Source organism: Eptesicus fuscus, chromosome 18 (assembly GCF_027574615.1).
Source record: "Eptesicus fuscus isolate TK198812 chromosome 18, DD_ASM_mEF_20220401, whole genome shotgun sequence".
Taxonomy (NCBI): Eukaryota; Metazoa; Chordata; class Mammalia; order Chiroptera; family Vespertilionidae; genus Eptesicus; species Eptesicus fuscus.
In genome coordinates this window covers 55,652,956-55,680,243 of record NC_072490.1, presented here as the reverse complement: position 1 = coordinate 55,680,243, position 27,288 = coordinate 55,652,956, and the positions used below count along the sequence as shown (strand labels likewise).

Genomic DNA, 27,288 nt, shown 5'->3' with positions numbered 1-27,288 from the left:
TCCCCTAACGTTCAGGGCGTCGTGAGAAACTTTCAGAAACCAAACCTGGGCACAGAGCTTCAAGGAAAAACCAAGCGCCGAGGGCGTGGGCGGCGGCCGGGCGCAGGGCTGGGCAGTGCCTCCTGGATGGTGAGGCCGGGCAAAGGGCTGGGCAGTGCCTCCTGGACGGTGAGGCCGGTGAGGCCGGTGAGGCAGGTGGGACTCAGCACCAGCAACACCCCGAGCAGCTGCTCTGGTTGGGGGCTAGTGAGATGGAGTTACCGCGTCCTGATTTGAACCCGGTGCGAGCCTTGCAGACACCGGCTGGACTGGCCCCACAGCACACAGGCCGCTTTCTAAGGAATGAGAGATGGAATCCGTGCTCCCAGAACTCCTTCTGGAATGTTCCTCGTTCCTGCTTCTATTTTACAGCCAAAGGAATGTATTACAACAGGCATGTGTCCTTCTCATGCAGACATAGGTTCCCAGTTTTTTGCCAAATTATCAGGGGTTTGCAATTCTTCCAGCCACCTAAGAGCTCGGCGACTCGGTTTTCGCGGTGCTGGCAGCCTCCGCGTGTCGTCATCTTACCCTGTGCATGCAGCGCGCTCAGCACTCCGTGTGCACGACCCCGCTTCATGGATGTCGTTGTGTTCATTTTTATCACCCTGGTTGTACAGCCGAGGCATGTCAGCTAAAGAGTGCAAACGGCCCTGCCCAAGCCCCAAGGCTAGTAAGTGGCGAGTGGGAGTTGGATCCCAGCGTGGACCTAACCACGGAGACGGGTGAACCGTTCCCGAAGCTCACAGCGAGAGGGTTACGTCCTTGGGTCAAAACCTGTGGCACCCGGGGTTTGGGGATGTTGGTCTCACGTGGGTCGCAGTGCTGGGTGGGTGAGAGAGAGAGAGAGAGAGAGAGAGAGAGAGAGAGGGTTGGCTGCCAGGAACAGAAACGAGGACAGCGGAGAGGACCCTGAGCAGTGCTGGTCATCTGAGTCCTGGGGGACTACCGGGCGCTGTGGTCGCCTGGGCACCTGGGTGAGGATCAGAGCTGGCTTTAGGAGGACGGCAAATGCCCAGCGGAGAGCCATTCACTGGCCTTTGCTCCCCAATTATGCCCTTGCCTTGTCCAGGCCAGCCCCTCAGTAGGATAACCCATTCTTCCGGAATCCTTTCTATGCTAGTTCCCTCGCCCGCGTCCACCTTTTCATAAAGGCGAGAAATATGAGGAGTGTCTGTCTGGTTTAACTCAGCAAACCCGCAGGCACATCCCGGAGGCGGGAGCCGGCCCAAGCACCACCTGGCCGAGTGACCTATCTGAGTGACCGCGGCTGCCCGCGGCTGAGGAACAGTCAAGTCCCAACTCGCCTTGGGAACGCTTCCTCCAAGGGCAAAGGACCTCGGCTGCCCCTTACCCCGACGAAGCCCCGTGCGGCCACCGGAGCCCAGTGAGAGTCTCGGTAGAGCTGGCTCGTCTTTTGGTATTTTTTAAAAATGGCCTGTCTTTTCATTTACCTCATCCCCATCAATAACATTAATAGTTATCACTTATTGAGTGCTTCCTCTGTGCCAGGAACAGTGCTGAGTGGTTTCCTACATTACCGTCCTTAAGCCTGATGTTACCTGTATGAGAGTATGTTTATGTTATTATCCCCACTTTTCAGATGAAGAACCTGAGCTGAATGAGGGTAAGCTATTTGCCCACAGTCATGCGGCCATAAGTGACCAAACGGGAACAGAGGCCTTGTGGTTTCCAGACATTGGTTCATACGCTCTGTTTTGCACACAGCTGATGATAAAGTACGTGTAAATGGCCTAACCAGTTTTCACTGTAAATATTACCAGTAATTTTGTCAACTTTTCCATTTTTATTTCTAGTGTCTTCTACGAACGTCTCCGGGATCTGGCGGACCCAGATGACAGCAGGGCTTTCTGAGTACGAGGCCCCAGCACATCCTTCCTACACCAGCTGCTACGGCAGCTTCTGCAGCCCGCTGCCCTCTCCAGGCAGGTGAGGAAGCAAAGCTCAGGCACTCAGTCCCTGCTGCAGGTCACAGGAAGCCAGGAGCCCTGACTTACTTTATGGAGGCTGAATAATCTAGCTCCAGGGCGGCATAGGATAGCCTGTGGGTCAAAGCCAGCCGCTGCCTGTTTTTATAAATGAAGTTTTATTGGAAAACAGCCATGCTCATTCGTTTCATATTATGGGTGGCTGTTTTTGCACCATGAGGGCAGAGCTGAGTAGTTGCGACAGACCGTATGACCAACAAAGCCCAAAATACCTGGCCCTTTAAGGGAAAGTTTGTTGACACCTCATCTAGCTCCTTCAAATGTGACCCTGTTCTTAGAGTTCCGTACATTAAATTGTGTCTGAAGGTTTTGTTTTTAGTTGCAGTACTTGAAACTGTGTAATTGATTTATCGATTTAGACTCTTCTGGAACCTTGCAGGAGAAATATCTCTGCTGCAGGAAAACCTGTTCATACCAAGATTCCTCATGAACAGGTGGCGGCTTCACTCCAAACACGTGCTGCCGTTTTGTGTCTGACCCTGTGTTTATTACGAAGCAACAGACACAGCCAGCTGTCCTATTTGTAAAAAGTAATTCTTTATAAGCATTTAGAGGAAATATGTAAGAACGGTTTGTCAAAATGTGGTTGTCAAAATGATTGCAAATTCTGAATTGCACCTTTTTCAATTATTCGTGTTACAGAGGAGAAGTCAAATTTGAAGAGGTCATTTCTCCCTGTCAATTTCTCATAGAATATTATTTGCACCCACGGTGCCAAAAAGTAGAACATTTTCTGGGATTTTTAGAAAATTCAATTGTGCTTTAGGCATAGATTTACACAGACAATACTTATAAAGGGCTTTATACTGGTGAATTTGATATGTTAGTTTCTTTTTTAAAAATCTTTATTGTTGAAAGTATTACATAGGTCCTCCTTTTCCCCCCATTAACCTCTTCTAGCCCGCTCCTGTTCCCCACCCCCCGCCCCCCAGGCCTTCAACACCCCATTGTTCTGTGGGTTATGCATATATGCATACAAGTTCATTAGTTGATCTCTCCCCACCCACTTCCCCCTGCCTTCCAGAGGTTAGTTTCTCATTAAAGCTCTCAGTGTTATAAGCAAATGGACACATTCATCCCCAAAAGCCTTATTTTTCTTCTCCATATTCAGCAGGAGTTTTTCTTGGCTTGAAATATTAGTCCAATTGTCTCAACTCAACAAAGGCTGTGCTCAAAATAGAATTTTAATGAAAATATACTTCAGAGGATATGACATAGCTTGGATTTCTGTAAATAATGCTTGAGAATGAGTTAGGAGCAAGAACTAAAATGATTTTGGCCCAGAATTTGTGTTGATTTTTTTCAAGTCAGTTCTAATCATTTTGTATAATACATGTGCAAATAGTTTTCATGTTTATATACTTTTTAAAATTTTGTATTGATTGATTTTTAGACAGAGGAAGGGGAAGAGAGAGAGAGAGAGAGAGAGAGAAGAGAGAGAGAGAGAGAGAGACATTGATTTGTTGTTCCACTTCTTTGTGCATTCATTGGTTTATTCTTGTATGTGCCCTGATCAGGGATCGAACCCACAATCTTGGCGTATTGGGACGATGTTCTAACCAACTGAGCCCTTGGCCAGGGCTGTATACTTTTGCTTTCCTCTTTTGTTGACCCAGTTAGAAATGGTATAAAACATTCACTGTGTAAGCAGTTCTGATCGTGTCCTTTACACAGCTCTCACTGGACTCAGGAAGTGCTGGGTCTTTAGGGACCCTCTGCTTTTAGGGAGTCTGCCATGTACTTCAGCCAGCCTCGGTGGCTGGACGGGGCAGTCTGAGGTCCAAGGGGCACAATGGGCAGGAAATTAGAACTATTTAAAGATCCCTATTGTGTGTGTGCACATACACTTAATATGAGCTCATTGTGGAAAATTAAGAAAATAATAAAGAGATAAATAAGTAGAAATAGTTTACCCATAACTCCACATTATAGAGATAGCAGCTATTAACATTTTGGCACATTTCTCCCATTTTTCTGTATCCATTTTTAACATGGTTGTAATGGTACCATATATACAATTTTACATCTTTAATCGTATATGAAATTCTACATTCCAATTATTCACTAAATATAACACAAACACATTTCCATATTTTTTAAAGTTCTTTAATCTTTATTTTATGTAACCAATATAATATCCCACTAATAAATACATCATACTTTATTTAAAAATTACCCATATTTTGAATTTGAATGGTCTTGGATTTTCTTTCCTTCTTATTTTAAGTAATGCTGCTATTAATATCTTTGTATAAAACGTTTGTCCGAATTCCAGATTACTTCCCTAAGATTTATTCCAATTAGTAGAATTAAAGGGTTAAATTGAAAAGTATATTTTTAAAGCTCTTTTTTTTTCAGAAATATTTGCCAGTTTATCTCCCAGCCACGGATATGGGAGTGCTTATTTTCACTCATATGTCTATTTAGGATTTTTTTTAAATTATCAAAGTTTCCTCAATTTAATAAGGCAAGTATAATAGCAGCCATCCATAAAGCTTTAGAAATTTTGCCCTAAAATTGCATGTTGTTATTGATGAAAACATAATTTTTAAAACAAGAGAAATTGGGTTTCAAGGTAAAGATGGAAAACTTTAGATCTTCAGTTAAAGATTTGAAATGCTTAGCAATAAATCAGTGATTAGATCAATATAAATGAAATGCATGTTATTTAAAGATCTTTTCCCGCAGGGTGTCCAGGTCTTAATACTACAGAAAACTATACAGTTTTTTTTTAATATATTTTATTGATTTTTTACAGAGAGGAAGGAGAGAGATAGAGAGTTAGAAACATCGATGAGAGAGAAACATTGACCAGCTGCCTCCTGCACACCCCCCACCTGGGGATGTGCCCGCAACCATTGTACATGTCCTTGACCGGAATCGAACCTGGGACCCTTCAGTCCGCAGACCGACGCTCTATCCACTGAGCCAAACCGGTTTCAGCAGCTATACAGTTTTACATATATATATATATATATATTTTTTTTTTTTTTTTTTTCTTAAAGGTGTGGTAGAATTGTCAGTGGCGTAAACTTTCCAGTTAGAAAGGTTCAGGTCTCTTGTTCCACCTGATACACAGCATAGTCAAAGCGTGGTTCTGCTGCTGCAAACTGTGTTTTTAAATAACTTTCCTTTCACTCCCGTTTCCCACTTCCCGTCCTCTTCCCTGTTTCACTCTGCCTGTCACTAGGCAAAACCAAGGGCTTCTGTCCCAGAGAGCAGCTGTGTCTGCCGAAGTGAGAGCAGTGGTCAGTGCTCTCCTGCTAGGGGTAGCCAGCTGTAAGTACAGCCCCGTCTGCGCGTGCCTCTCGCGTCACGGGCGTCCTGCTTGCTCCGGCTGATGTGTGGAGTTACGGAGACCCGACTTTGTTTCTTGATTATATGAAACCACTAAATGCCTGGATTCGCATCGTATTTATATCCAACGCTCTTTCTCCAAAGGTTTTTTATTCCCTTTAGTAAAAGGCATTGAGATTTCAGATAAAAGGAAATCTACTAACTACCTTGCCTCTTCTAACCTGCTACTACAGAATGAGGTTCTGCTTATTGGAATGGTTTGTGTAATAGGATGCTAATTTGTATATATGATGATGTTTCCCATTTACACTTGACCCATAAACCCTAGGGATCCAAAATATGTCCCAAGATGCTGCTGCCTCCCTCTAAATATATTCCTTTATCTTTGAGGAAAGCATCTGGTATATCCCTTAATTGGAAGAATACTTAAAATGTGGCTGTCAAAAATACCTTTTAAAAAGTTTAAAATATGACTCTCACATAAGTGGAAAATGGACATGTGTCAAAGATTTCTTTAACTCATTACTGAGAGAACTGACATAACGGTAAAGCTGGTTCCAAGAGAACTCAAGAGGCTGTTCAACACACGGAGAGAGAAATCACCAGGCACAGAGCAGTGGGCGGCCCACAGGCCGTGCAGCCACTACCATAATCTCTCCTGCTCGATGGGAGGCGTTTCCATTTCCTCCAGGCACATAACTCTAAGTGGCCGTCGAATTTAGCACAGCCTGGGTCTCAGTCGTGGTAAGTGTGAGTTAGACAAACGTGTGTGCTTCTAGAGAACTAACACTCCCGCATGGACTGCAGGACCACAGCCATCCCTCCTTATTTCCAAGTTGTGGAAACTTCTTAACAGCGCTTTCTTCTAACGGCTGTGAGTGGTGGTGTGTGTCCTGTGGGAGCAGAAATGCCCGGTGGTGACTGTTGTGCTTCCTCCCCAGGCAGTACGCAGAGGCCGGGGCCCTGGACGGCGCGGCCGGCCGGCGGGCGGGCGGCCTGGAGGCGGCCGAGCAGGGGCTCCTCTGGCACGAAGACTCCAAGCCCGGGACCTTAGTCTGAGCCGAGCGGCTCCCCTGCCCGCGATCTCACTGTGTGCCTTGGAATGCGTTCATCTCCCCAGAGGCTGTTTGGCATCAGAGGATGAAAAGAGGACTCCCCTCGCTCCGTAGTGAACCCCACCCTCCGCCGCACAAAGCCCCCGGACACCTGCCTTCCACGTCCAGGCCTCCCTGGCGGAGCGGCAGGGCCACCAGCCCACATGGCCCAGGGCGGCTTTCCCCAAAGCGAGCACTTGGAAAGGGGAGGAAAGCTGCGGAGGGCACCCCCAGACCTGTGAGGAGCGCCGCCAGCATCGCCCAGGGCAGCGCAGCGGGGCTTGCAGAGCACAGTTCCCAGTGAATGGCGGGAGCCGGCCGCGCTGCCCCGGAAGCGGCTCCAGAGCTGCCGGGGAGGATGCTGCTTCCCCCAGGGACCACGAGACAGTATTGGAGAATTACTTGAAGAGGAGCTGGGTTTTCATGAAGTTCTGAACGAGTGTACGTGTCTTTAGGTTTATAGAGTGACGGTCTTCATAAGCACCAGACGGTGGGTCCCACACAGACGTGCTGCGTGGCGCCCTGCAATGACCCCAGGGCCCGGGACCGCAGCCCTGGGAGCTGGCCACCTGCTGGGGGGCATCCAGGTCCCAGCCCCCCTCTCCCCCCGTTTCCTTCCTGCACCAGTCCAGGAGGAGCTGTTATTCAGGCTGTTAACGCTCCAACGTGGCTGTCATTTGAAATGGCAGACTTGATATGGAAAGTTTATAATCAAGAATTTGAAATAGTAGTTTGAGGTGATACGGAAAGAACCCAAAACAAAATAAAGAAAAAAAAAGCACATCATGTTAGATGAATTGTGTGCCTTAAAATGGTGACTTGTTAGAAAAGTGAGCTATTGTCTGAATTCCACAGGGAGTTCTAAGTCACCAAGTGACACAAACCAGATTAGTCATTGAAAGTACAGAAACTCCAAGCTGCGGTAGATTTAATTATGAGGCTAAAACTACCTCATACTTTCCGTGGAAGAACTAATTAGCTATGGTTATGGTTGAGTTTTTTTAAACAAATATTTCCATATTCCAGATCTTTGTCTTCTTTACTCTGCTTCAGAATTCCATAACAGGTGCTCCTTCCCCCTTTTATACAGGTTTCTTGTTCATATTGTGACTAGAGCAGTTTCTGAACAACTTTTTGGAACATTTTTCTATCTATATTCCAAAGCATGTAGTATTTACATAAAGTGGATTTGTTAAACTGGTCCTTAGTCATTTGTATCATTAAAAATGAAGTTTGGGGGGAGGGGAGTTGGAACAAAAAAAGACATGCAAAAAATAACATTCCTTTTGCATACTTGTATAGCCTTCTAGAAACAGGAATACCCTTTTGCATATTCTTTTACTGTTCTGACTTTGTAAGACCTGTTATTTTTACACAGGTCAATAAACTGAAGTGTGCTACTGAAATGTTCCCGTGTCCCTCCATTTAAGTTCATGGCTCACACAAGCAGTTTAAGGCGCTCTACTTCAGGTAATCATGTTGGACAAGATTGCAGATTCTCAGTTACATAAGTATTACTGTATTTTATTGATTTCAAGATGCAAGTTTTTTATATTCACATCCCTGAAAGCAAGGTGCCTCCTGATTGATGGCCTGTTCTGGTTGAATTGGTAGTTTTTTCTTTCTTAGGGTGCATAAAATAACGCTGTGTCTTACAAGAACTTGTTTTAGAATTGGTGAAATACAGTAGTGTGCTGCCTCACTGACGTGAATGCTTAGGCTTTCTAATCGTGAGGATGTTTTCTTATGACATGTAATTCATCCTAGTCTTGCTGACTAGCAAACAGGTCTTTAAAACTCAAGAAAACATTTCACCTGACGTTTTTTTATCCTGCACAATGGGAAGAGGGAGTGGGAAATGAAATAAAGGGAGATGTTAATATTTCCAAGCAAGTGCCTTTCATGGAAATGACCTTTTCCTGTTCAAGACATGGTATACTCAGAATTGCCATGTACCTTGCAGGAACAAGTAGAACTTGGCTCCCAGATGGGCAAAGATGGTGTGGAAATGGAAGCAGAGTGGGCCCACTATATGATGACTCCCTCTGCCCCCGTCTTTTTTTAAAAACATCTCTAAATCACTTCATTGTTAGGTTTATTAGTAACCAAAAGTGAAAAGGTGGCAGGTAAGTTTTTCAACATGAAATTTCCTTTTCTATTACGAAATGTACTCATGGTAAAAATGTTAAATGCACACACAAAGCAGATATAAAACAAAAACATAATTGTGCCCTATAAGCCGAACATTACCAGATATAACAATTATTTATTGTATTTTAATTCAGATTTTTTTTCATGCACATAGTTTTTTTGTTTAAAATACAGCATCATATTCCAAGTACAGTTTTACAACTTTTTTTTCACCTAACACATCTTGGGCCTCACTCTGTATCAATATATATCAATCTATTAGTACCTCATAAAGATTTGTGCCATGTTTCACAAGGTGGATTTAAAAATTGACTTACTTTCCTTGATGTTTAATTTTTCCCTATGTTTGAAAAAATTCTTCAAAATTCTTCCTTATATTTATAAAAGCTTAATATTATGCACAATAATAATTCCAGAATTTTCTCAAATGAGTAGTTTGGCCTGTTCTTAGGAACAAAGATTCGAACTAAAGAATGTCCTCAGATGCCTGAGCTGAAGGGCTGTCAGACTTCGAGCAACGGCTTCGTCCCAGAGGAAAGTCTGGTCGGGTCGTGGTCCAGGCGGTGCTGTTCGCAGCTCGGTGGTGAATGACCACTGTTTTCATTTTCAACCATGTGGTCCATAGTTTCTTAAAGCAAAATAAAAGTGAGTCACTAAAGTAAAAGGTGAATTTTTTTAAAAAATTAATTGCTAAATAGGGGAAATAATAAACATACAAAAATACACATTTTTGCTTATTATTAGATTTCTTTGACTTAAAAGTACTCGGTCAGGTTTCAATCAGTTCCTAACCGCTGACTCGCAGTTTCTGTGCTTACCTTGTCCCTCGTCCCGTAAGGAACTTGCTCGATGCCTGCTGAGCAGCCCTGGCCCGGGTTAGATCGGAGGAGGTGCTGTTACCCATGTTGGGAGCGAGGCAAGTCCCTCATCGTCCCTGTGATCTCACAGGGCACGGAGACAGTCATTTCCAAAGAGAAAACTCTTAGAAGACGATGCAAAACTGCCATCTTTCCGCTCTAAGTTTGTGAGTCCCGGTCTCATGCGTCTCACTCCATCCCTGCCCCTGAGTTCCCGTGGTCTTTCCGGGCATTCCGCCTTCTCTCCACCCCACCCTGGGCCACCCGCAGGAGAAGAGAGGAGCATGCCCTGCGGAAGTGAGCCAGCACTTGTTGCATTATGTCCGGTGTGGGCCAGGCCACCGCTGAAGGGCTTCACATGTTATATTCATTTAATCCCCACAACAGCTCCATGAGGAATATAGTGCTACTAGAGGCCCAGTGCACGACATTCATGCACTGTGGGGAGGGGGGGGTCCCTCAGCCCGGCCTGCACCCTCTCATAGTCTGGGACCCCTTGGGGGATGTCCGCCTGCCAGCTTAGGCCCGGTCTCCCTGGGGAGCAGGCCTAAGCTGGCAGGCGGACTTCCCATGAGAGGTCCTGAGCACTGCTGCGGAAGCGGAAGAGGCTCCTGCCACCACCGTTGCGCTCGCTAGCCGTGAGCCTGGCTCTGGCTGAGTGGTGCTCCCCCTGTGGGAGCACACTGACCACCAGGGGGCAGCTCCTGCATTGAGCGTCTGCCCCCTGGTGGTCAGTGCTCATCATAGCGACCGGTCATTCCACCGTTTGGTTGATTTGTATATTAGATTTATTATATAGGATTATCTCCATTTTACAGATAAAGAATCTGAGAATTAGGCAGGTCAAGTAATTAGCCAAACGTCATAGGGCTATTAGGAGAAAAGCAGGAAACAGGTCCTAACTCCAAATTCTAAACTACCTTGCTCCGTAACAATTTTTCTGCAGTAAGGGTAGCAAACAGTACTTTTAAAGTATATTAATGAAAATTTGAGCGAACAAATGCCAAGTTCAGCTTTCCTTGCTCATTACTCTAAAGATAATGGACCTATTTGCTCCCCTTACCAGAGGCAGAAAGGCCTCTGTCCAAACACAGGTCAAGATAACCCTTATGTAGGACACTGCCGAGTCTTGGGCCCACAAGGCCACACTATTTGCTGCCACGTGGGCTCATCAGTGGACCAAGAACATTTTTTAACTGTTTCTCGTCAATAAAATGTCTCACACCAATGGCCATACTTGCCACGAGCACAGCCAGCCAGAGAGGACGGAAGGTTGGTCAGTGGCACTGACACTGGAATGCAGCCCCATTTCTGATTGCTCAGGGCGGTGTGACAGCAGGAAGTCCAAGGCCCCTTCCCTGTGCCCTAAAGCTAGGAGAAACTCAGCCAGTCTTAGAAACTACAAAAATAAAGGACAGCTTACACCAGGAGTGAAGAAAAACGGAATAAGAAAGAAGGGAGGGCGTCGTCTGTGAGCTCTCACTGTAGTCCCAACAATGGGGTACGTGCTGTCACCCGTCACTTCATTTCATCCTCCCCACAGCTGCGCGGAGGGGGCCCTTGTCCCAGAGAAGAATCTAGGGGGAGAGGATCAAAGGCTCCCCGACCTCAGTTGCCTGGCCTTGCAGTAAGGTGTAAAGCTAATATTCACGCCTATGTCCGCCTGACTCCAAATCTCAGGCTTTTTATTAACCATGACATTATAAAAGCAATTGCTCACCAAGCACCTCTTGGAAACCAGGGAAAACGAAAAGGGAAGAAGCAAACAAAAGGGTTGGCCTGGGGAGGAAGGAAGAGGGAGGGCCGAGGGCGGGTGGGAGACCAGATTGGCCCGGTGCAAACACCCGGGGAAGGCAGCCCGGCAGCCCGCGTCTGCGGTTCCGGCTGAGCAGTGCGGCCTCTCTGGCCCGGGCCTGGCTTGAAGGGCCGCCAGCAGCCGGCCAGGCCGTTACCTCTGCACGGAGGGTGGAGGGTGGAGGGTGGAGGGTGGAGGGTGGAGGGAGGAGGGTGGAGGGTGGAGGGAGGAGGGAGGAGGGTGGAGGGAGGAGGGTGGAGGGTGGAGGGCGGAGGGCGGAGGGCGGAGGGCGGAGGGAGGAGGGCGGAGGGAGGAGGGCGGAGGGAGGAGGGCGGAGGGCGGAGGGAGGAGGGCGGAGGGTGGAGGGAGGAGGGTGGAGGGCGGAGGGCGGAGGGAGGAGGGCGGAGGGTGGAGGGTGGAGGGTGGAGGGAGGAGGGTGGAGGGAGGAGGGCGGAGGGCGGAGGGAGGAGGGCGGAGGGCGGAGGGAGGAGGGCGGAGGGAGGAGGGCGGAGGGCGGAGGGCGGAGGGTGGAGGGAGGAGGGTGGAGGGAGGAGGGCGGAGGGTGGAGGGTGGAGGGTGGAGGGTGGAGGGTGGAGGGAGGAGGGTGGAGGGTGGAGGGTGGAGGGTGGAGGGCGGAGGGAGGAGGGTGGAGGGAGGAGGGCGGAGGGAGGAGGGTGGAGGGCGGAGGGCGGAGGGCGGAGGGCGGAGGGCGGAGGGAGGAGGGTGGAGGGCGGAGGGCGGAGGGAGGAGGGCGGAGGGCGGAGGGAGGAGGGTGGAGGGAGGAGGGCGGAGGGCGGAGGGCGGAGGGCGGAGGGAGGAGGGTGGAGGGAGGAGGGCGGAGGGTGGAGGGTGGAGGGTGGAGGGTGGAGGGTGGAGGGAGGAGGGTGGAGGGTGGAGGGTGGAGGGTGGAGGGCGGAGGGAGGAGGGTGGAGGGAGGAGGGCGGAGGGAGGAGGGTGGAGGGCGGAGGGCGGAGGGCGGAGGGCGGAGGGCGGAGGGAGGAGGGTGGAGGGCGGAGGGCGGAGGGAGGAGGGCGGAGGGCGGAGGGAGGAGGGTGGAGGGAGGAGGGCGGAGGGCGGAGGGCGGAGGGAGGAGGGTGGAGGGTGGAGGGTGGAGGGCGGAGGGCGGAGGGCGGAGGGAGGAGGGTGGAGGGAGGAGGGTGGAGGGTGGAGGGTGGAGGGTGGAGGGTGGAGGGTGGAGGGAGGAGGGCGGAGGGAGGAGGGCGGAGGGAGGAGGGCGGAGGGCGGAGGGCGGAGGGAGGAGGGAGGAGGGCGGAGGGAGGAGGGCGGAGGGAGGAGGGCGGAGGGCGGAGGGAGGAGGGCGGAGGGCGGAGGGCGGAGGGAGGAGGGCGGAGGGCGGAGGGCGGAGGGCGGAGGGCGGAGGGCGGAGGGAGGAGGGCGGAGGGCGGAGGGAGGAGGGAGGAGGGCGGAGGGAGGAGGGCGGAGGGAGGAGGGCGGAGGGCGGAGGGAGGAGGGTGGAGGGCGGAGGGCGGAGGGAGGAGGGCGGAGGGCGGAGGGCGGAGGGCGGAGGGCGGAGGGAGGAGGGTGGAGGGTGGAGGGTGGAGGGCGGAGGGAGGAGGGTGGAGGGTGGAGGGAGGAGGGTGGAGGGCGGAGGGCGGAGGGCGGAGGGCGGAGGGCGGAGGGAGGAGGGTGGAGGGTGGAGGGTGGAGGGTGGAGGGTGGAGGGAGGAGGGTGGAGGGCGGAGGGCGGAGGGCGGAGGGAGGAGGGCGGAGGGCGGAGGGAGGAGGGCGGAGGGCGGAGGGCGGAGGGAGGAGGGCGGAGGGAGGAGGGAGGAGGGCGGAGGGCGGAGGGCGGAGGGAGGAGGGCGGAGGGCGGAGGGCGGAGGGAGGAGGGCGGAGGGCGGAGGGAGGAGGGTGGAGGGCGGAGGGCGGAGGGAGGAGGGCGGAGGGCGGAGGGCGGAGGGCGGAGGGAGGAGGGTGGAGGGAGGAGGGCGGAGGGCGGAGGGAGGAGGGCGGAGGGCGGAGGGAGGAGGGCGGAGGGAGGAGGGCGGAGGGCGGAGGGCGGAGGGAGGAGGGCGGAGGGAGGAGGGCGGAGGGCGGAGGGAGGAGGGTGGAGGGCGGAGGGCGGAGGGAGGAGGGTGGAGGGTGGAGGGTGGAGGGTGGAGGGTGGAGGGAGGAGGGTGGAGGGAGGAGGGTGGAGGGTGGAGGGTGGAGGGCGGAGGGCGGAGGGCGGAGGGCGGAGGGCGGAGGGAGGAGGGTGGAGGGTGGAGGGTGGAGGGCGGAGGGAGGAGGGTGGAGGGTGGAGGGAGGAGGGTGGAGGGCGGAGGGCGGAGGGCGGAGGGCGGAGGGAGGAGGGTGGAGGGTGGAGGGTGGAGGGTGGAGGGTGGAGGGTGGAGGGAGGAGGGAGGAGGGTGGAGGGAGGAGGGTGGAGGGAGGAGGGTGGAGGGTGGAGGGTGGAGGGAGGAGGGCGGAGGGAGGAGGGCGGAGGGAGGAGGGCGGAGGGCGGAGGGCGGAGGGAGGAGGGAGGAGGGCGGAGGGAGGAGGGCGGAGGGAGGAGGGCGGAGGGCGGAGGGAGGAGGGCGGAGGGCGGAGGGCGGAGGGAGGAGGGCGGAGGGCGGAGGGCGGAGGGCGGAGGGCGGAGGGCGGAGGGAGGAGGGCGGAGGGCGGAGGGAGGAGGGCGGAGGGCGGAGGGCGGAGGGCGGAGGGAGGAGGGCGGAGGGCGGAGGGCGGAGGGCGGAGGGAGGAGGGTGGAGGGCGGAGGGCGGAGGGAGGAGGGTGGAGGGCGGAGGGCGGAGGGCGGAGGGCGGAGGGCGGAGGGAGGAGGGTGGAGGGTGGAGGGTGGAGGGCGGAGGGAGGAGGGTGGAGGGTGGAGGGAGGAGGGTGGAGGGCGGAGGGCGGAGGGCGGAGGGCGGAGGGCGGAGGGAGGAGGGCGGAGGGCGGAGGGCGGAGGGCGGAGGGCGGAGGGAGGAGGGTGGAGGGTGGAGGGTGGAGGGTGGAGGGCGGAGGGAGGAGGGCGGAGGGAGGAGGGCGGAGGGAGGAGGGCGGAGGGCGGAGGGCGGAGGGAGGAGGGCGGAGGGAGGAGGGCGGAGGGAGGAGGGCGGAGGGCGGAGGGAGGAGGGAGGAGGGCGGAGGGCGGAGGGAGGAGGGCGGAGGGCGGAGGGCGGAGGGCGGAGGGAGGAGGGCGGAGGGCGGAGGGAGGAGGGCGGAGGGCGGAGGGAGGAGGGCGGAGGGAGGAGGGCGGAGGGCGGAGGGAGGAGGGCGGAGGGCGGAGGGCGGAGGGAGGAGGGCGGAGGGAGGAGGGAGGAGGGCGGAGGGCGGAGGGAGGAGGGCGGAGGGAGGAGGGCGGAGGGCGGAGGGCGGAGGGCGGAGGGAGGAGGGCGGAGGGCGGAGGGCGGAGGGAGGAGGGCGGAGGGAGGAGGGCGGAGGGAGGAGGGCGGAGGGCGGAGGGCGGAGGGCGGAGGGCGGAGGGAGGAGGGCGGAGGGAGGAGGGCGGAGGGAGGAGGGCGGAGGGCGGAGGGAGGAGGGTGGAGGGCGGAGGGCGGAGGGAGGAGGGTGGAGGGTGGAGGGAGGAGGGTGGAGGGAGGAGGGCGGAGGGCGGAGGGCGGAGGGAGGAGGGCGGAGGGCGGAGGGCGGAGGGAGGAGGGCGGAGGGCGGAGGGCGGAGGGAGGAGGGCGGAGGGAGGAGGGCGGAGGGCGGAGGGAGGAGGGCGGAGGGCGGAGGGCGGAGGGCGGAGGGAGGAGGGTGGAGGGTGGAGGGAGGAGGGAGGAGGGCGGAGGGAGGAGGGTGGAGGGAGGAGGGCGGAGGGCGGAGGGCGGAGGGAGGAGGGTGGAGGGTGGAGGGTGGAGGGTGGAGGGTGGAGGGTGGAGGGTGGAGGGTGGAGGGTGGAGGGTGGAGGGAGGAGGGTGGAGGGTGGAGGGTGGAGGGTGGAGGGTGGAGGGTGGAGGACAGAGGCATCTGGGGAACGCGCTCTCCAAGGCTGCTGACGAGGCCCGAGGCCCGGAGGGCAGGGCAGCTCCCCACCCTGCCCTCCCCACCGACACATCCCTTTCCAGAAAACCCTTCTTCATGGGGTCCTCTCCTCACGTCCAGAGGAAAATGGCTCCACAGGAAAGGAGATCAAAGAAGGGGAAGCCAGAGTCAGAAAGATCTCATTAAGGACACGGCCAGGCCAGGCCTGGGAAGGGCATCCCGCCCTTCAGTTACCCGGAAGGAGCCTTTGTGGGGCTGATGGTGTGTCTGGGCGGACACCACGGCCTCGTAAGGCAGGGGTAAGCGTGTGGGCTTTGGAGTCAGGTCCGTCCACCTGGAGACAGGCTGCCAGGCGGACCCCTCCCCGCCGCCCTGCTGTGGTTACATAGACTCCTCCCCTCCGGGCCTCAGTGTCCTCTCCAGTGCACGTCACACAAAGCTATTTTCTGGGCTAAACAAGAGAGTGCACACACACAGCTCAGCTCAGCATCGCGTCCCCAACACGTACTTCATTTCTTTCCATTTCCTGGAAAGAAAGCTGGTAAGGGACGTTGAATAGTGATGGAGACCTAGAAAGCTGGGGTTCTGAGTGGCACTGCCTTAGTTTAGCCACTGAAATGGCAGCACTATGGAAACAGCTCGTCATTGTCACGGGCTGATTATGTCTCGGGCCCTGTTGTGGGCACTTGGATTTGTTTTTGTTATTTAATCCTTACAGCAACTTGGCCATCATTCCCAGAGGAGAGCTCAGGGAGGAGTTTGCTCAAGTTACATACCTGGAAGGGCCCCAGGTCTGGAGTGCAATTCACAAATGCATAACGCACAAGTCCCATAAAGTATGAATTTGGCCACTCTGGGGTCCACTGTGGAGGGAGGCTGCACTGAGGTTTAACCCGAGGAATCAAGCCAGCGAGGTGTGTTCCTGAGCTCTCCTGCAAGGCGGGGACTCAGGGCGAGGTGCACCCCCAGAGCCCGAGAGTAGGCACCCCACTTGCTCCACCCTGAACTTGGCCCTAATGCTGGCCCAAAGCCTGGTATCTGCCTTGTTGGGTGCCTAAAAATGCAAGCCAGCCAGCCAGTAGGTGGCCAGATTTAGCAAATTAAAATTCAGAATGTCCAATTACATTTGTAAAATAGCTGAAATGTTACATTTTTGTAATTTCTTATACAGAACGCTTAGGGCACCCTGAAAAAAAATCAGTAAGCACACCAAACACAATCCATAAATTCAAAACCTGTCCTATAGACACAGCACACCGGGCAGCCCTGTCTGCTAGACCTCTGTCCAGGGGAGCGTGGGGCATAGATGCTTGAGCAAGTCTTAGCACACCCACTGCGTCCAAGGAGAGACTGGCCCTGCTCAGTCCAGAGCCTTCAAACCAGGAACCTGCCGGTCGGGCCCGTTTGGTCTGGAAGCGCGCACAGATGTTCCAGTTTGGTCTGTAAGCACAGGCGTGCGGGAGAGCTGGAAGAGCGTGCCTGCCTAAGCTTTCTTTCCTGAAACGTGGTTTTCTCTGGCCTGGAATCCGGTCTTTACAAAACTGGTCAACGAGGTCACCTAGAGGCCAGGTTGGGTTATTGCAGGCAGGAGGTTTCTGATAGAGTTCAAATACCGTGTACAGCAAGCATGTCCAACTCAAAGGCTAACAACTCAAAGGCATGTCAAACTCACAGGTTTATGTAGACTGCAAAAAAACAAAAGCTTCAATTTTCATAGGTTTATTTCGATAGAAACATGCTGAATACAAAGGGCTGGAGTAAAATTAGTAATCGTTAACATAAAATAACAGAACATTTTAACAAAAATTAATATTTTTTTTCTTGAACATTAACTTATCAGACACTGAATAACCACACAAATTAATAAGCGTAACGCAAATAAACCTATTTTTCTTGTTCTCCGAAAGTGAAATATTTCCTGTTGTGCACACCATACAAGTCAGTCCAAGACTAATGACGTGGCGATTGGCTGCTAAAATATTCGCTGCTGGTATTAGTGGAGAGAAATGGTGCGCCTGCATGTAAGGTGTGTAAGGGAAATGAATGCAACACGATGATAGTAATCAGTCATTAGCGAAGGTTGTAGTTTGTTATTAATAATTATGTATAGCAGGATATTGTAAAAATTAAGTTACGAAATTTTTATTAAAACATTTCTTACCGTTATATTGGCTGGGCCACAAAAATATTTGTTGTGGGCCGCATGCAGCCCGGGCCGTGAGTTTGGCACGCTTGGTGTACAGTTTCAAGAACCTGCAAAAAAAAAAAAAATTTAATTTTGAATGCCAGATACCTTGATTGATGATTTGTGTCTTCTTGGGGAAGTTGTTTAAATTTTTTTAAATATCACTTTTCTATAAAATAGAAATATTAATTATAACAATCTCACAGAATCATAAAATCCAGCTGCACCCTTACGGAGCTAGTACAATGCCTGGGAGACAGTAAGCCCTTTAAATGTTGGTTGTCATTGTTGTTTCTAATGTGACACTGTGAAAATGTGGGATATGAGAGAGTTTTTGTGAATAGTATTTAACATTATTACTAAATATGAATAACAGTAAAATAGTAATGATAATATTTAACACTCACTGAGTGCAAGGGCTGGAACTGGGGTGAAATGAGTGAGTTATTTATTCAGGTACAAAACGTAAGGGGGGACCGGGAAACCCAGGTGACGAGTAATACTTTAGTGCAGTCTTCTAAGCAATTAAACCTTACGCCAAAAAAGTCTATGATGAACAAAACATCAAAAATGTAAATGAAGACTGTATTGCTACCACGATTTCCTTTTGCCTCAGACTGCAGCGTGGCTTGGCACGCACTGCGCTGACACTGACTCCCAACAGGCAGAGGGCCAGGTGTCACGCACACCCGTCTCACAGACGCGGGAAAGGACGCTGAGAGGAACCGCTGAGCAGCACCGCCGGGGCCATCGGGATAGGGCCGAGCTCTCCCCACCTGCAAACCTTCCTAACGCTATGTCCGGCCCTTTCTCTCCGCTCATGCTTCACATTCACCAAGTGCATAAGCTACACTGTCCTGCCTCAGGGTGTAATTTAAACACTCGTGCTGTGTGTACAGTTGTCAGATTTACCAAGTAAGCGAAGAATACTCGATTAAGTTTGAAGTTGAGAAAACAACAAATACTGTTTAACACGTGCATGTCTCATGCATATTCTTCATTTTATCGGACCGTCCTCCTGCCCGTCCCATCACCAAGGCAGCCAGACACTGTAGTAAAGAGAGCTCACAATTTCAAAATGAAACAGACCTGCTGGACTGAGCCTGCTGTTTCTGGCCTGAGCACAGACCAGGAATAGTAAGTGGCTTTAGCAGAGCAACAAGGGCCAAGACCATACAGAAAACTGGCTTAGGTTTTAGGCTTAAAGGCAAAAGGACAGTGTGAGCTTCATCCTGAGGTGCTTTGGGATAAGAAATTACAAGCCCGCGTTGGGGTAAAATGAAGAAAATGCTGTAGGTGTTCTGTGTTGCATGTCCTGCAGCTGCTACTTTGAGATCTCCAACTCTGGGCAACATAAGTGTTTCCTTGGCAGAATAATATTCTGAACCTCACAGATATGCTTTCATTCACGGTGCTATGAAAACGATTGTGAGTATATGAAATTCATGTGTGTGTGTGTGTGTGTGTGTGTGTGTGTGTGTGTGTGTGTGTGTGCTTACTCCGACTTGAGCTCTTAGAAATCAGGGAACATGTTTATTTAAATACTAGAGGCCCGTTGCACGAAATTCGTGCATGGTGGGGGGTGTCCCTCAGCCCAGCCTGCACCCTCTCCAATCTGGGACCCCTCGAGGGATGTCCGACTGCCCATTTAGGCCCAATCCTACCAGGACTGCTGGCTCCCAATTGCTCACCTGCCTGCCTTCCTGATTGCCCCTAACCGCTTCTACCTGCCAGCCTGATCACCCCCTAACCACTCCCCTGCCAGCCTGATTGATGCCTAAATGCTCCCCTGCCAGCCTGTTTGCCCCTAACTTCCCTCCCCAGCAGGCCTGGTCACACCTAACTGCCCTCCCCTGCAGGCCTGGTCCCCCCCAACTGCCCTTCCCTGCAGGCCTGGTCACCCCCAACTTCCCTCCTCTGCCAGCCTGGTCACCCCTAACTGCCCTCCCCTGCAGGCTTGATCACCCCCAACTCCCCTCCCTTGCAGGCCTGGTCCCTCCCAACTTCCCTCCCCTGCTGGCCTGATCGCCCACAACTGCCCTCCCTTGCAGACCTGGTTCCTCCCTTGCAGACCTGGTTCCTGCTGGCAATCTAGTGGTGGCCATCTTGTGTCCACATGGGGGCAGGATCTTTGACCACATGGGGGCAGCCACCTTATGTGTTGGAGTGATGGTCAATTTGCATATTACTCTTTTATTAGATAGGCTAGAGGCCTGGTGCACGGGTGGGGGCCAGCTGGTTTGCCCTGAAGGGTGTCCCAGATCAGGGTGGGGGTTCCCTTGGGGCATGGGGTGGCCTGGGCGAGAGGCCTGTGGTGATTTGCAGGCCGGCCACCCCCCCACCCCCCAACCCCCCCACCCCCCACCCCCCCCCGGCGACCCAAGCAGAGGCCCTGGTATCTGGGATTTATTTATCTTCTATAATTGAAACTTTGTAGCCTTGAGCAGACCCAAGCCTCCTGCTCACTCCATGGCTGCAGCCATTTTTGTTGGGATTTATTTATCTTCTATAATTGAAACTTTGTAGCCTTGAGTGGAGTCTAGGGCTGGCCAGGGTGTCCACAAAGCTTGGCTTCCTCCATTGCCGGGGAAACCCAAGCCTCCTGCTCGCTCCATGGCCTCAGCCATCTTGGTTGGGTTAATTTGCATACTCACTCCTGATTGGCTGGTGGGCGTGGCTTGTTGGGGTAGCGGGGGTATGGTCAATTTGCATGTTACTCTTTTATTAGATAGGATGTGTTCCATTTTCAATCTAAAACCAATTGCTTGTCCGGCAAGTGCTGGTGGAATTGCATAGCATATACACAGTGTGTTGGTTTTCTAGGGCAGCTGTAAAGAAAGAAAACACACACTATGTGACTCACACAGACATGGATTGTCTCAGTTCGGAGTCCGAGTGAGACAGAGTGACGCCTCCGAAGCTAAAGGAGTCTGTTCCCTGCCACCACCTGGCTTCCGAGTGGCCCCAGCTCCCTTGACTTGCAGAGCATCGCCGGCCCTCTCCGGCCTCTCCAAGGGCACCTCCCCAGGTGCACGGTGCTGTGTCCGCATCCCTTTCTTCTCGGGAGGCGAGCATGTTGACTTAGCCCGCCTGAACCTGATTACATCTATACAGTGAAGATCCGACTTCCAAGCAAGGCTACACTCCCAGCTACTGCGGTTAGGATTTCAACATGTCTTTTTTGGGAGGCACAGTTCAACACATATAACACATACCAAATCAAGAAGAAAAATACCCAAATCCAAAGGAGGTGTTTTTGAGGTTCAAATAAAATTAAATTATAGACTAACAGACTCAAAAACCTCTACTCTGCAAAAATACATCAACCAGAACAGGATGTTGAGAACAGATTATTGATCAGCACAAATGTATGGAGTCCGGTCGGCCGGAGCCTCAGCTGCTGCTTAGGCACATCGGAGTGGGGGAGGCCTGCTCTGCTGTTTCGCCTCGTTTCACCCAAAACAGACAGTACTTGTTAAGAAGGCACCTCATTCCCACTCCCGATGTTCCCAGGGGAGTTGAGCTAGACTGAGTCGGCTACATCCACCCAGGGAGCTTTAAACACACAGACGCCTCAGGCCTAGTGGACCAGCTAAAGCAGAACATCTCGGCTAAACCCATTGATTGTTTTAAGTCCTCAGCACGGGGAGTGAGAACCGCTGAACCAGATCTGGCCTCTTCCCGCTCTCCCCTTCCTTATCAGGGAGCCTCCCCCTCCTTCTGCAGGATGCCAGCCTGTGGAGGGGGGCCTGGGGTCCGGCCTCGGGGAAGGAACGTGGTTGTTCTACAAGCAAAATGCAGAGAGCCCTGCGCCTGTGCAGAGCTGCCTGAGCTCCCGCAGTGCGGGCCAACCCAGCCTGTGCGTCACCTTCCACCTGGACGACATGGGGGTTCTGACTCAGGAGGGGGCCTGCCTGTGGAATAGATCCCAGGGCATGTCTATGATCGTGTCGGCGGCTCACACGTTAAGCAGCAAGGAGCTGGCGTCTAAACCATCCCTCCGCCCCAGCTCTTTCCATGCACATGCCATGCACTCGGTCTTCCTACGACATCTGAGTCCTTTCCTGAACTTGTGAAAAGAGGCATCTTACTTATTGGAGAAACGATAAAATTCCAGCACACAAGCTGGTCGCCACCTCTATGCCGACACAAATACTAGTGCAGGGCTGCGTAGTACATCTTCCTGGGCACAGCCGCCCAGGGGACAGCGATTCTTCCAGAAACTTCTCCCTCACAGTGACAAGGGCCCCAGTCTCCACGGCCAAATCTCAAGGCTGATGGGCCACAGGGGATCTGGAGTCCGTCCGTGTGGGCTCACATCCTGGCTCGGACCCCTGCTAGCCGTGTGACCTTGGGAAGGTCACTGGGGGCCTCCAAGCCTTCATTTTCTCCTCTCACTTCAAAGGGGTGGTTTGCAGGTTAGAGGCGGTAATGTGTCTAGAATGCACAGCACAGCGAGTGACAGGTTCAGAGAAAACATTTGCTAAAACGCCAGTTGTGGTTTTGCAATTTCATGACCTGACCCATTAGGTATAGCTGAATCCAGGAATGTGTGTCTGACCCAAGCTAGGCAATCACACTGGCTCTGAAGACTTTGGAACTGGGAAGGGAGAGCTTCCGAGACGCGCAGGGCCCAAGCAGCAGCGTAGCTGTCAGGGGACAGCAGCATCAATGTGACCTGGGAGCTTGTTACAAGGGACAATCTCAGGCTTCATCCCAGACCCACTGAATAAGGTTGCGTTTCTTACAAGGTGCACGTTACAGCTTGAGAGACGTTAGAGGAAACGCTGCTGTCTTCTTAGACGGCACCCTAAGCATCTTCATACCTGCAGGTACAAATGCAGATTCTTATAAAATTTCCTCGACGAATGCCTTACGGCAAATTTTATGTAATACATCTTTTGCCACAATAAAAAACGTGGGGGGAAATGGTTCTCTACTGTCCAGGTCACCAGCCAGGTCTGAATACTTAAGATCTACCATATTCTAGCTCACCTCACTGTTTAATTCAGCTCCAAGGACCATTGTCCACTCTATTCAAAACTTTCCCCATTCTTTTCTCATTCTCTCCAATGCCACCATGCAAGCATGTGCAAACACATATGTATTCATTCCTATTTCCTTGTTTTTGACATGCTCTTCATTTATTAATTAAATTACTTGTTTAAAAATTATTGCCTATAATGTGCTCGGCAATGGGAATACCACAGCCTCAGACAGGGGCTCCATCCCTTAGAAGTTTGCTAAATTTGAAGTCTGTCAAGCTCATAGATAATTGGAACGTAGTGCAAAGTGATGTGATGGGGACCCAAAGGGAACTGGGTGAGGGCAGGCAGTCTGTGTGTGTGTGTGTGTGTGTGTGTGTGTGTGTGTGTGTGTGTATTCAAGATTGCTATTATCTTGTGAAACCAAAAGAAGAAGAAGGGGGCAGAGAGGAAGAGGAGATGTGTTACTTTTGTAGCCATCAAGGATCAGAAGATACTGAGTAGTTGCTGTCCAAGAGCAGAGTCAGCCGTGAGCAATTTGTGGTACTAACCAGCCAACTAATGGGTTTCTGTCCAGGAACTGTCGCTAAGAACCATCCTGACTGTAATGGATTCATTATCTTCCTGTAATCCACGCACACCAGGCTAAAGTAATCATGGTTTTCTCCAACTGGAAGGAAAGGCTACCTTAAGACCAGGGGAAAGCACTCACAAGTTGCTTGGTCTATGGGTTTTTTCCTTCTTTGGGGGAGGCTATGGGGGGAGGGGGTGTTCTGAGAAATGAATAATAACTTTAACTTATTATTATTATTTTCTGAGACAGAAAAAGGACCATTTCTCTAAGATTACATGTAAATAACTGAAAACATTGTGGCTCCTGTGATTTGGCGGTCATGTGGACAGAACAGACTTTGGGTCCACTTTCGTGCACTGTGCTCATATTAGTAGGAATAATAACAATAAGACCTAACAGTGGTTAAGCTCTTGTCATGTAGTTAGGTTCCACATGTTATCCAATTGAACCCTCACAACATACGCATGAAGTAAGGAGGATCACCACTCCCATTTTACAGATAAACAAGCTGATGCTTTACTGGGTTATATGCCCAAGGTCATTTTCCTCATCCCTCAAAGGGGAATGAGGAGGCTGGTCTGTTGTTGAGATGTGGATAGGAAATACACATGTACAGCACCTAACAGAGATGATGAGCTACACAGTGCCTCTCCTGGGGTTTGACCACTTTAGATATCTGAGCTCTCTCTGTAAAGAGCCCATTTGCTTATTCAAGTAACCAATACCTTCTGGCTGCAGGCCCTTTTGGAAAAGCCTCATGGAATTCATGTCTTAATACGTTTAAAATTCTGGTTTCAGCTAACACAAGCTTCTCGATAATCAAGTGGTGATGTACACATTTGATGCATAAATAATGCTAGACGAGCAACGATGGTCCAATCTATCCTTCAGAAGCTGTTGGCTTGACATATACTGCAGACCGGGCACAGTCTCAACAAAGCAAGGTTGGGGCTGGAGATCTACCAAGAATCTCAAGGGATGCAGACATCTTGAGCCCGGTGTCTGTGTTGGGGCAGTATCAAGAGTTACTATGCCATGAGGCTAGTGAGGTAATCAGATAAACCCTGGAGGGGAAAGAAAATAGTTCCAAACTCAGAGCCCCTAGATTCTGATCAACAAGGTATTTTTAACAAGTGGAGCAATGCCCCAGCACGGGAGCTCAGAGCAGGTGGGTCCGTCAGTGAGTAAATCCATGCGCGGGCCCTTCAAGGGGAAGGCCTGGACCCCAGCAGCTCCATCTCCCTCAGCCACAATCCCAGCTGGCTTTCACAGTCAGAAGTTATGGGGACTTCTTTTCCCAGCCCGTGAACCTGGGCTGGGAGGCTCAGTGAGATACTCCTCCCAATTTTTATCCAACACTCGTGGGTGTGGGACCAGCCCATTCCACATCTCTGCTCCTCCGACCAGTCTCGAGGATGTGGTTTCTTCTTTATATCCTTAGTGGTAGGACTTCTGTTCAGCTAGACCTCATGTGGTTCTCCATGATGGTTGTTCTACACTGAGTGGCCAGATTATTATGATCTCCGAACGCATAATAATCTGGCCACTCAGTATTAGAGGCCCAGTGCATGAATTCATGCATGGGTGGGGTCCGGCCAGCCTGGCCAGAGGGAGGGGACATGGGCGGTTGGCTGGCCTGCCTGCTGGTCGAACTCCTGGTCGAGGGGACAATTTGCATATTAGTCTTTTATTATATAGGATATACACTGAGTGGCCAGATTATTATGCGTTCAGAGATAATAATCTGGCCACTCAGTGTATAGTTTAGTTGTAACTTTGATATGATCATGGAGGAGGCAAGCACAGCGCTTACCTACTCCACCGTCTTGTCTGGAAGTCTAATATTAACTTCTATGAAATAAGATTGGAAAATGTTTCTTCCCATTTCATGGGTTGCCTCTTTATTTGTTGCTTGTTTCTTTTCCTGTGCATGACATTTTCAGTTTGATGTAGTTCCACTTGTTTATTTTTGATGTTTGGTACCTGCGATTTTGGTGTCATAGCCCAAAAATTGTTGGCAAGGTCCAAGTCAAGGAAGGAGCTCTTCCCTATGTTGTCTTCTTGGGGTTTTACAGTTTCAGTCATACACTAAGTCTTTCATACATTTCAAGTGACTTTTTGTGAGTGGTGTAAGATAGGGCTCCAATTTCTTTCTTTTGTATGTGAATTTATTCAGTTTTGCCAGAACCATATATTGAAGAGGCTATCTGTTCCCCATTGCATATTCTTGAATTCCCTGTCAAATATTAGTTAACCTTATACATATAATATAGGTTTATTTCTGGGCTCTCAATTCTGTCCATTGGTCTGTGTGTCTATTTTTATGCCAGTACCATATTGTTTTGATTACTATAGGTTCCAGGTTGTTTTGATTACTTATAGATTTGTCATATAGTTTGAAATCAGAAAGTATGATACCTTGAGCTTTGTTCTTCTTTCTCAAGATGTATTTGCCTATTCAAGGTCTTTTGTAGTTCAATATAAATTTTAGGATTTTTTTTTCTATTTGTGTAAGAAATGCCATTGGAATTTTGGTAGGGATTGCATTGAGTCTATAGAAGGCTTTGAATAATACAAACATTTTAACAACATTTATTCTTCTGATCTACAAACATAAGATATCTTTCCATTTATTTCTGTCTTAAATTTATTTTGTCAGTATCTTATAGGTTTCAGTGTATAGACCTTTCATTACCTTGGTTAAATTTATTCCTAAAAATTTTATTGTTTTTTTATGAGATTTTAAAAAGATTTTTTTAAGTATAAGGGGGAGAGATAAACCAAAGGACTTGTATGCATGCATATAAGCCTAACCAATGGACACAGACAACAGGGGGGTGAGGACATGAGTGGGAGGGATGGGGGGGATTTGGGGGAATAAGGACACATATGTAACACCTTGATCAATAAAGAAATTTTTAAAAAGAAAAGAAAAAAAGATGTTTTTAAGTATATAGAGACACAACTGATTTCTGTATGTTGAATTTATATACTGCAACAGTTGTTTTGTGGAATTTTTAAGGATTTTCTATGTATAAGTATATATCATCTGCAAACAGAGACAACTTTACTTCTTACTTTCTAATTTGAATACCTTTTTTTTCTTATCTAATTGCTCTGGCTAAAACTTCCACTTCTGTGTTGAATAGGAGTGGTGAGAGTGGACATCCTTGTCTTGTTCCTAATTTGGGAGGAAAAACTTTCAGCTTTTTACCACTAAGTATGATGTTAGAAGTGGTTTTTGTCATATATGGACTTTATTATGTTGAGGTATGTACCCCATTTGCTTAGAGCTTTTATCATAAAAGGGGGTTGAATTTTATCAGATGCTGTTTCCGTATCTCTTGAGAGGATCATATAACTTTTATCCATTATTCTATGTGGTATATCACATTTATTGATTTGTATATGTTGAACCACCCTGGTATCCCAGGGATAAATCCCATTTGATCATGGTATACGACCCTTTTAATGTTCTCTTAAATTGGGTTTTCTATTATTTTGTTGAGGAGTTTTACATTTTTATTCTTCAGGGCTAATCATCTATAGTTTTCTTTTCTTGTAGTGTCCTAATCTGGCTTGGGTATCAGGGTAATGCAGGTCTTGTGAAATGAATTTGAGAGTGGCTCCTTCTCCAGTTTTATGGAAGAGTTTAAAAAGGATTGGTATTAATTATTCTTTAAAAGTTTAGTGAATTCACCAGGCTTTTCTTTGTTGGGAGGCTTTTGATTACTTACTCAATCTCCTTACTAATTATTAATTTGTTCAGATTTTTTATTTCTTTATGATTCAGTCTTAGCAGGTTGTATGCTTCCATTTCTTTTAGGTTACCCAATTTGTTGGTGAACAATCCTACCTAATAAAAGAGTGATATGCAAATTAACTATCACTCTGCTACATCCATAAGCCATGCCCACTAGCCACACCCACCAGCCAATCAGAGCGAGTATGCAAATAAACCCAACCAAGATGGCTACAGCCACAGAGAGCAGGAAGGAGGCTTGGGTTTCCCAGGCAATGGAAGAAGCCAAGCTTTCTGCCTGCCCTTGCCAGCCTAAGCCTCCACTCAAGGTTACAAAGTTTCAATTATAGAAGGTAAACAAATCCAAACAGAAATGGCGGCAGCCACGGAGCTGGAAAGAGCAGGAGGCTAGGGTTGCCCCCAGCAATGGAAGAAACAAAGCTTTCCGCACACCCTGGCCGGCCCAGGCCTCTGCTTAAGGCTACAAAGTTTCAATTATACAAACCCCAACAGAAATGGCTGCTGGCCACGGAGCGAGCAGGAGGTTTGGCTCTGCTCCAGGCTACAAAGTTTCAATTGTAGAAGGTAAATAAACCCCAGATACCAGGGCCTCTGCTTGGGTCACCAGGGGGCG

General features: G+C 50.5%; 1 protein-coding gene and 1 long non-coding RNA gene across 2 annotated transcripts in view; one reads left to right on the top strand and one right to left on the bottom strand.

The window, feature by feature from the left end:
• FRMD4B (FERM domain containing 4B) overlaps positions 1-7,845 on the top strand; it is a 174,335-nt gene extending 166,490 nt beyond the window's left edge. The window contains exons 22-23 of the mRNA XM_008154153.3: positions 1,857-1,989; positions 6,287-7,845. Coding sequence (XP_008152375.2) covers positions 1,857-1,989; positions 6,287-6,404 — 251 coding nt within the window. The 3' untranslated portion in view covers positions 6,405-7,845. The remainder of the gene's footprint in view (positions 1-1,856; positions 1,990-6,286) is intronic.
• A 733-nt stretch (positions 7,846-8,578) lies between these two features.
• The window catches only part of LOC129152121 (uncharacterized), a 31,212-nt gene continuing 12,502 nt past the window's right edge, over positions 8,579-27,288 (bottom strand). Inside the window, exons 2-3 of the long non-coding RNA XR_008558838.1 lie at positions 17,330-17,421; positions 8,579-9,218 (exon numbers count right to left, since the gene is read on the bottom strand). This is a non-coding gene — a long non-coding RNA (uncharacterized LOC129152121). The remainder of the gene's footprint in view (positions 9,219-17,329; positions 17,422-27,288) is intronic.